Source organism: Mandrillus leucophaeus, unplaced genomic scaffold (genome assembly GCF_000951045.1).
Source record: "Mandrillus leucophaeus isolate KB7577 unplaced genomic scaffold, Mleu.le_1.0 Scaffold546, whole genome shotgun sequence".
In the NCBI taxonomy this organism is placed as follows: Eukaryota; Metazoa; Chordata; class Mammalia; order Primates; family Cercopithecidae; genus Mandrillus; species Mandrillus leucophaeus.
Genome location: NW_012105875.1, coordinates 414,195 through 423,954, shown reverse-complemented (window position 1 = coordinate 423,954; position 9,760 = coordinate 414,195). Strand labels below are relative to the sequence as shown.

The 9,760-nt window shown below is 48.4% G+C and overlaps 1 protein-coding gene across 1 annotated transcript in view; it reads left to right on the top strand.

Annotated features, from left to right (window-relative positions):
* The window catches only part of PLAUR (plasminogen activator, urokinase receptor), a 38,074-nt gene that overhangs the window by 23,454 nt on the left and 4,860 nt on the right, over positions 1-9,760 (top strand). The window contains exons 4-5 of the mRNA XM_011997708.1: positions 7,650-7,811; positions 8,692-8,826. Of these exons, the coding sequence (XP_011853098.1) occupies positions 7,650-7,811; positions 8,692-8,826 (297 nt within the window). The remainder of the gene's footprint in view (positions 1-7,649; positions 7,812-8,691; positions 8,827-9,760) is intronic.

Genomic DNA, 9,760 nt, shown 5'->3' with positions numbered 1-9,760 from the left:
AGAGAAAGAAGAGAGAAAGAAGAGAAAGAAAGAAAGAGAAAAAGGAAGGAAGGAAGGAGAAAGAAAGAGAAACATAGAAAGAGACATAAACCCTGTCTGAAAGAAAGAAAAGAAAGAAAGAAAGAGAGAGAGAGAAAGAAATATCCATAAGCACCTTTGTCAAATTCCATGGCTTCAGGCTCTGATCATTTTAAGAAAAAGACTTAGAAAAGGTCAAATTCTCCTAAATTCCCACAGGACAGGAAGGGTGGGGAAGGAATGGGTCCACAGTGCATGGATCCATCTGTGAAAGAGATTCCTCTTTCTGGACCTAGTGAGGAAGGAAATAGGGTAAGGCCAGTCTAGTCACGGTGACGGCAGTGAGCAGAGGGCTGAGTTTGCACTGGGTTTTCTTTGTTCTTCACTCTTCCTGATTCTGCCTGGTTTTCATCCATCCTGTCCTCAAACACTAATCTGTTGGCGGGGCCAAATCAGATGTTTGTTTTGAGGAAGTGACAAGAGAGGATGTGGGCTTCCTGTCTCGGTGAGATGCGCTTAAGGAAAGCACCAATACTTGGGTCTAAGTAGTGCATTCAATCAGAGATGATAGTGAAAATATTTAAAAATATTGATGAGTGCCACGACAAACTCCTGGAGTCCCCTGCTGGGCCTGGTGTTACCCCTTTCCATGATGGGTCACAGGGACAGGAAGGGTCCTGGGGAGAGAGTTGGGAGTGGTCGGGGTCCACCAGGAGCTTGAAGCAGCAGCTGTCAATTCAGTAATCTAATAACTGAGATACCTATATCCTCCCTATTTCTTTTCTTTTCTTTTTATTTTTTTTTGAGATGGAATTTCACTCTTATTGTCCAGGCTGGAGTGCAATGCCATGATCTCAGCTCACCGCAACCTCCACTTCCCGGGTTCAAGTGATTCTCCTGCCTCATCCTCACAAGTAGCTGGGATTACAGGCATGCGCCACCACGCCCGGCTAATTTTGTACTTTTAGTAGAGACGAGGTTTCTCCATGTTGGTCAAGCTGATCTTGAACTCCCGACCTCAGGTGATCCACCCGCCTCAGCCTCTCAAAGTGCTGGAATTATAAGCATGAGCCACTGCGCCCAGCCTCATCCCCATTTATAATGCCATTGTATCCCTGTCTCTTATACACATCTAGATGTGTATAAGAGACAGATGTTACACAGGGGCTTCTAGACGTCGTCCTGGGAGCACTGGGGCATCACAGAAGGTTTTAAACAGCGAATGTAATGATCACATTTATTTATTGTTATTTTTTTTTTGAGACGGAGTTTCTCTGTTTTTGCCCAGGCTAGAGGGCAATGGTGCGATCTCAGCTCACTGCAACCTCTGTCTCCCAGGTTCAGGCGATTCTCCTGCCTCAGCCTAACAAGTAACTGGGACTACAGGCACCCGCTACCATGCCCGGCTAATTTTTTTGTATTTTTAGTAGAGATGGGGTTTCACCGTGTTGGCCAGGCTGGTCTTGAACTCTCGACCTCGTGATCTGCCCGCCTCAGCCTTCCAAAGTGCTGGGATTACAGACGTGAGCCACTGCACCTGGCCCTCATTTATATTTTTAACAAATTATTCTGACCTCAGGACAGAAGATAGATTGAAAGGAAGCAAGAGTAGATGACAGGAAACCAACCTGGGGGTGGGTGAGGTTGTCCAGGTGGAGAAGAGGGCAGCAGGACTAGGGTGTCAGATATGCAGAGGAAGAGAAGTGGATAGATTTAAGAGCTGTTCAGGCTAGGCACAGTGGCGCACATCTGTAATCCCAGCACTTTGGAAGGCCGAGGCAGGAGGATTGCTTGAGCCCAGGAGCTGAAGGCTGCAGTGATCACACCGCTGCACTCCAGCCTGGGCAGCAGAGAAAAACCCTGTCTCAACAAAAGCCAAAAAAGAGCTATTTAGAAGCAGTCCTTAGTGGTAGATTAAATGTGGGAGGGGACCTGCAATTCTGGTAATGATGGAGTCACTTGTATCAGACCAACCCTTCTGCCAATGACAGTTGCAAATGCTGGACAAATAATAAACAATGATTAGAAGTCACTGGAGAGCAGCAAATGAAAGGAGAAACTTGGCCGGGCGAAGTGGCTCACGCCTGTAATCCCAGCACTTTGGGAGACCAAGGCAGGTGAATTGCTTGAGCTCATGAGTTCAAAACCAGTCTGGGCAACATGGCAAAACCTCGTCTCTACTAAAAATACAAAAGTTAGCCAGGTGTGGTGGCACATGCCTGTAGTACTAGCTACTTGGGTGGCTGAGGCACAAGAATTGCTTGAACCTGGGAGGTAGAGGTTACAGTGAGCCAAGATCACACGACTGCACTCCAGCCTGGGCAACAGAGCAAGACTCCGTTTCAAAAAGAAAAAAGAAAGAAAGAAAGGAGAAACTTGAGGCACTACAACCTCTGAAATAAGGGAAGCATAAAATGTGGGTTCCACAGACAACCTGGCTTTTTCCCGGAGTGCACTTGCCAATCTGCTGCTGTGGAAGGGAAATAGAGCCCAGACAGAAAGAGTCGCTAGACTGAGAAGACGGAGGTTGGAGTTTGGGGCTGCCAGAATGTCTGGAAGATGAAAGTTAAAATCCTGGAATGGATGGGACCACAGAAAAGGGAGTTCCCAACCTGCAAACAAATCTCCCTCAAGTCATTGGCAAGCTGTACATGCACAGGGTGAGAGTCCAAGAAACTTGGAAGAGAAAAATAGCAACTGGGAAGCTACAAAAGCGAACAAGGCTTCCAGCAGACATGTGATGCTGGGGACACAGGTTGCCAAGCTGGAGAGGCCTTGGTAAGCATCTCAGGCTTTCCCCCTAAGACCACCCTAGGGGTAAGGGCCAAAGTGAAATAGAAGAGCCCTAAACAAGCCTAGGTCCAATACTTGACAGGAATGAAAACCTGACTCTCTGTGGAAGAAGAAAACATCGTTTAGGCCCTTGACAGATTTTTATCTATAATGTCTGGCATCTGATCAAAATGTACAAGATAGCGAGGCATGGTGGCATGCGTCTATAATCCCAGCTACTTGGAAGGATTACTTGAGCCTGAGAGTTCTGGGCTGTAATGTGCTATATCAATAGGGTGTCTGAACTAAGTTTGGCATCAATATGTTGATCTCCCAGGAGCAGGGGACTACCAGGTTGTCTAAGGAGGGGTTGGAGCAGCCCAGCTCAGAAATGGAGCAGGTCAAAACTCCTGTGCTGATCAGTAGCAGGATTATGCCTATGAATAGCCACTGCACACCAGCCTGGACAATGTAGAAAGACCCCATCTTAAAAAAAAAAAAAAAACAGACTGGGCATGGTGGCTCACACCTCTAATCCCAACACTTTGGGAGGCCGAGGTGGGCGAATCAGGAGGTCAGAAGTTCAAGACCAGCCTGGCCAACATGGTGAAACCCCTTCTCTACTAAAGATACAAAAAAAAAATTAGCCGAGTATGGTGGCACACGCCTGTAATACCAGCTACTTGGGAGGCTGAGGCAGGAGAATCGCTTGAACCCGGGATAAGGAGGTTGCAGTGAGCTGAGATCGCACCATTGCACTCAAGCCTGGGCGAGAGGGCAAGACTCTGCCTCAAAAAAAAACAAAACAAAAAATAAACAACAACAACAAAATCTTACAAGGTATCCTGAAGAAAATAAAAAGGACCAATTGACCAGAAACTAAGAGAAAAATCCAACTATAGAAACAGAATTGTAGTGATTCAGATATTGGATTATAGGACAGGAAACATGAAAATTGCTACAATCAATATATTCAGGAAAACAGAAGAATGGGCACATTTTAACACCTAGAATCCTTTTTTTTTTTTGGAGACAGAGTCTTACTCTGTTGCCAGGCTAGAGTACAGTGGCATGATCTCGGCTCACTGCAACTTCCGCCTCCCGGGTTCAAGCAATTCTCCTGCCTCAGCCTTCTAAGTAGCTGGGACTACAGGCACCTGCCACCATGTCTGGCTAATTTTTGTGTTTTAGTAGAGACAGGGTTTCACCATGTTGGCCAGGATGGTCTCAATCTCTTGACCTCATGATCCATCCGCCTTGGCCTCCCAAAGTGCTGGGATTACAGGCATGAACCACTGCACCCGGCCAAGGAATCCATTTTTTAAGAGTCCAACAGAAAATATAGAACAGTGACTCAAATGAAGAACTCTGCAGTTATGCTTGATAGAGGTCAGAAACAGCAGAGCAAAAGGATTAAAGAGCTAGAAGATGGAACAGTAGAAGCATGTGGATTGATCCACAGATGTGGAAGACCAAGGGGTCTGCCAGGTTCCGCCCTAGGGACTGGATGGGGCCGCCTTGGACGCGTGGACTTCAAGAAAAAGAGCAGTTGTGGGAGAAGATGGGGAGTTCTGTTTGGGACAGGTGTTTGAGGTATAGTCATGGGGCCTTGAAGAGACAGTTGCATGTACAGGTCTGGAGCTCAGAGAGAAGCCTGGATTAGAGAGAGATTTGTGAGTGATGAGCAGATAGATGGAAATGAAGTCATTTCAATATTTACCCCATGAAAGAGTCTATACTGTGAGAAATAAAAAGGGCTTAAATCAGAGCCCTGGCCAGGTACAGTACTCACGTCTGTAATCCCAGCACTTTGGGAGGCCGAAGCGAGAGGATCATTTGAGTCCAGGAGTTCGAGACTAGCCTGGGTAACATCGCAAGACCTTGTCTCTACAAAAAATACAAAAATTAGCCAGGTGTACTGGCACACGCCTATAGTCCCAGCTACTCAGTAGGCTGAGATGGGAGAATCACCTGAGCTTAGGGAGGTCGAGGTGGCAGTGAGCCATGATTGTGCCACTGCACTCCAGCCTTGGGGACACAGCAAGACTCTATCTCAAAAAAAAGAAAAAAAAAGAAAAGAAAAGAAAATAGCCCTGAGGATCATTGGCATTTAGAAGAGTGGCATAAAAAGAGTTCACACAGGAGACCCGTGAGTGACCACCCAGAGTGGGCAGAACTAGAAATGGGGAATTCAGGGGGCAGTGGGAGCTCAGAGCAGGTACCTGTTCCAGGCTGACGGGTCAGGGAGGGCTTCCTAGAGGAAGTAAAATTGAAGATGACAGCTGAAGAATGAGTAGGAGTTAGAGAAAGTAGGGCACAAGGAAAAGGCGTTCTAGGTGTGAACAGCTATTTTGGCAATGATGAGAATTTGTGTTTTCATTTTCATGGAAGTTTGTATGAGAAGACACGGGTGGCCTTGTAGTTATTTTTCTTTGAGGGGGATGATTGGGCTTTGGATGTAAATGATTCGCCTAATTACAGCTAGCGGCCTGCCAGTTGAGAGCCTTGGCTGACATGGTCCTCTCACTTTTTTAAGACTTGGCTTGGACTCAGCTTAGATGTGTCTTGGGTCAGGACAGGGAGGGCATGCCAAGTATGGGAAATGGTGTGAGCCAAGGGCTGGGCAGAGGAATGACTCTGGTGTTTCCAGGGAAAAGTAATGGATCCAGTTGGCCAACACCGCAAGGTTCGTGCAAAAGGCAAAGTGATCAGGAATCAGTCAAGTGAGTCTTTGATTCCCGGGACAATTAGGTAGTGTATTATCGATTGCTTATCTATTCTCTATTGCTGCATTACAGATTGCAGCAATAAAATAAGCATGCATTATTTTACAAAGTTTCTGAAGGTCAAAAACCCTGGAGTGGCTTAGCTAGGTGGTTCTGGCTTAGGATCCTTCATGAGCCTGCAGTCAAGATGTCAGCTGGGGTTACAATCATCTGAAGGCTCCCAAGGTAGCTTCACTCACATGAGTGCTCCCCTCCCATGGCTTTGGCACAGGCCTCAGTTCTGCCACATGAACTTCCCCATGGTGCTACTTGAGTGTCCTCACAAGATGACTGCTGCTTCTCCCAGAAAAGATGACCCAAGAGAGACAGCCAAGCAGAAATTGCCATGTGTTCTATGATCTGGCCACAGAAGGCACACACCATCATTTCCATAATATCCAGTTGACTACATAGGGCATCCTTATTCTTTTTTCTTTTTTCTTTTTTTGTTTTAAATTTAAAGACAGAGTCCTGCTATGTTGCCCAGACTGACCTCAAACTCCCGGACTCAAGCAATCCTCCCACCTTGGCCTCCCAAAGTGCTGGGATTACAGGCATGAGCCGCTGCACCCAGCCAGCCCTATTCTTTAAGGGCATGAATACCAGGGAGCAGAGGTTATTGGGGGCCATTTTGGAGACAGGCTACCACAGAGAACAATAGAAGGGTTTTAAGTAATTCCTCATTCATTCATTCATTTCACAAATATGTATTGAATATCTTATCTGTCCCTGGCCCTGTGCCAGGTGGTGCTGGGACACAATAGTGATCAAGACAGCCCCTGGCCCTGCCCTCCTGGAGCTCACAGTCCAGTAGAGGAGACATACCTGTCACCAGACAGTGACCACCCAGAGTGGGATGCGGGAGTCCAGGGGTGTGTGGGACCTGCTCCAACCTGGTGGATCAGGAAAGGCTTCCCAGAGGAGGTAAAATTGGAGCTGACACCTGAAGAATGAGTAGGAGTTAGGGAAGGCAGAGAGCAAAGGAAAGGTGTTCTAGACAGAGACAACGGCACATGCAATGGCCTGGATGGCAGGCAACATGTGTAGCCGCGGACTGTGGGAAGTCAGTGTGGAGTAGAGTCTGAGGGTGTAGTGGAGGGAGACGAGGCAGGAGAGGTGCTCGGGCCTCAGTATTTGATGGGCTTTGAATCCCACGCTGAGGATCTTGGATTTTATTTTATTTATTTATTTATTTATTTATTTATTTATTTTGAGACGGAGTCTCGCTCTGTCGCCCAGGCTGGAGTGCAATGGCCGGATGTCAGCCCACTGCAAGCTCCGCCTCCCGGGTTCACGCTATTCTCCTGCCTCAGCCTCCTGAGTAGCTGGGACTACAGGCGCCGCCACCACGCCCGGCTAATTATTTTGTATTTTTAGTAGAGACGGGGTTTTACCGTGTTACCCAGGATGAGAGATCTTGGATTTTATTTTGAGGGCAGTAGGGAGCTATGGAAGAGTCTTGAGGAGAGAAGAGACAGGGTCAAATATGAGTATTAGAAATACCCTTCTAAGGGCCCGGGTGCGGTGGCGCATGCCTGTAATCCCAGCAGTTTGGAAGGCTGAGGCAGGTAGATCACTTGAGGTCAGGAGTTCGAGACCAGCTCTACTACTGTCTCTACTAAAAATACAAAAATTAGCCCAGCGTGGTGGTGCACGCCTGTAGTCACAGTTACTCGGGAGGCTAAGGAGAATCACTTGAACCCAGGGAGTGGAGGTTGCAGTGAGCCAAGATGGCGCCACTGTGTTCCAGCCTGGGTGATGGAGTGAGACTCTGTCTCATGAGAAAAAAAAAAAAAAAAACGGGAAAGAAATATACTTCTAGGGCCATGTGGAAATGCTGCACTGGGCTGAGTAGGGGGTGACAAGAATGGAAACCCAGAGGCTAGGGAGGTAGCTGGAGTTGAAGGAGGTCTGAGCTGGACTGGTCCATGGGGCTGGAAAGGAGGGCGTGGATTCTAGAAAGATTCAGCAGACAGAATAGACAGGGCTCAGTAACTGGCTGCAGGGTGGGATAAGGAGGAATTGATGCCCAGTGAGTCCTTGCAGAGCTGGGGCTCCAGGACTGTCTCACTCCCCTCCCCATCTTCCAAACAGGCCGGGCTGTCACCTTTTCCCGAAGCCGTTACCTTGAATGCATTTCCTGTGGCTCATCAGACATGAGCTGTGAGAGGGGCCGGCACCAGAGCCTGCAATGCCGCAGCCCTGAAGAACAGTGCCTGGATGTGGTGACCCACTGGATCCAGGAGGGTGAAGAAGGTGAGCCCTAACCTGCCAGCAACTCCTCCTCCCTGCTCTGCTCCTCCCCAAGACTGTACTTAACAACTCCAGAGTAACAGGGATGTCAGCAAGGGACTGAGTTCTCTCATACACAAGAGGTCCAGGGCCACAAGGACAGTTCCAGAGTCACCAAGAACCCAGATGCCTTCTTGTTTCTTTTTTTTTCTTTTTTTTTTTTTTGAGACGGAGTCTCGCTCTCTGTCACCCAGCTGGAGTGCAATGGCATGATCTCGGCTTGCTGCAACCTCCGCCTCCCAGGTTCAAACAATTCTCCTGTTTCAGCCTCCTGAGTAGCTGGGATTACAGATGTGCATCACTACGTCTGGCTAATTTTTGCATTTTTAGTAGAGACAGGGTTTCACCATGTTGGTCAGGCTGGTTTCGAACTCCTGACCTTGTGATTCACCTGCCTCAGCCTCCCAAAGTGCTGGGATTGCTAGCATGAGCCACCATGCCCAGCCACCTTCTTGTTTCTTACACATCACTTCCATTCTCAAAATGCCTCATAGTCCAAAATGGTTGCTGGAGCTCTGGGTCTCACATCTAAGTTGGAAGGAGGAAGAAGGAAAGAAGGAACAAAAAAGGGGGCACTGCTCCTTTTGTAAGTGTTCTCCTTTCTGGAAGTCCCAGAAAGCACTTCTATTTATATCACATTGGTCCGAACTTCATCACATGACTGTACCTAGAGAGGCTGGAATATGTAGTTTTTGACAAGATCTATGACTGTCCTAGATAAAATGAGGGTCCTATGATGAAGGGTGAAGTAGTGAATGGTTGAATGCCTGCTATTGCGGGCAAATCCCATCTTAGTCCCTCATCCACAATCTGACATCTGACCTCTGTTCCCTGGCCCCCACAGGGCGTCCAAAGGATGACCGCCACCTCCGAGGCTGTGGCTACCTTCCCGGCTGCCCAGGCTCCAGTGGTTTCCACAACAACGACACCTTCCACTTCCTGAAGTGTTGCAACACCACCAAATGCAACGAGGGCCCAAGTAAGGAACGGGAGACACAGGCAAGGCCTGGGGTTGGGCAGGAGCATGCACTCAGGCAGACAGCTGCGCAGTCACTCTCCGGCAATCGACTCCTCTCTGGGGCCTCTGTTTCCTCTTCTGAAAAATGGCAGTATCAGGCCTTTTTTTTTTTTTTTTTTTTTTGAGATGGAATCTCACTCTGTTGCCCAGGCTGGAGTGCAATGGATTGATCTCCACTCACTGTAACCTTTGCTCACGAGTTCACGATTCTCCTGCTTCAGCCTCCTGAGTAGCTAGGATTACAGGTGCCCACCACCACGCTCAGCTAAGTTTTGTATTTTTAGTAGAGATGGGGTTTCACCATTTTGGCCAGGCTGGTCTCGAACTCCTGACCTCAAGTGATCTGGCTGCCTTGGCCTCACAAAGTGCTGGGATAACAGGCATGAGCAACTGTGCCCGGCCAGGCTTTTCTTCAAAAGAAGAATTTTGTAAGAATTCAATGATACTGTCTATCAGCCCTTGCCAAGACCTGAGCTTCCTGTCTTTTTTGTCTCTTTCAAATTTTCCCACTCCTCCCCACCTCCACTGCCACCACCTGGGCTGAGCCACGCTGACTTCTTGCTCAGGTTGTGGCAATGACCTCTTCTCTGGTCTCCCTGCTTCCACTCCTGCCACCATACAGCCAAGGTTCAACCCAGCAGCGAGCGATTTTTGCGGGGGAGGGGTATGGGGGAGACAGGGTCTCGCTCTGTCACCCAGGCTGGAGTGCACTGGCATGATCATGGCTCGCTGCAGCCTCAAACTCCTGGGCTCAGGAGTTCCTCCCACCTAAGCCATTGGAGTAGCTGGGTCTATAGGCGCCCGCCACCACACCCGGCTAATTTTTTTGTATTTTTAGTAGAGACAGGGTTTCACCGTGTTAGCCAGGATGGTCTCGATCTCCTGACCTTGTGAT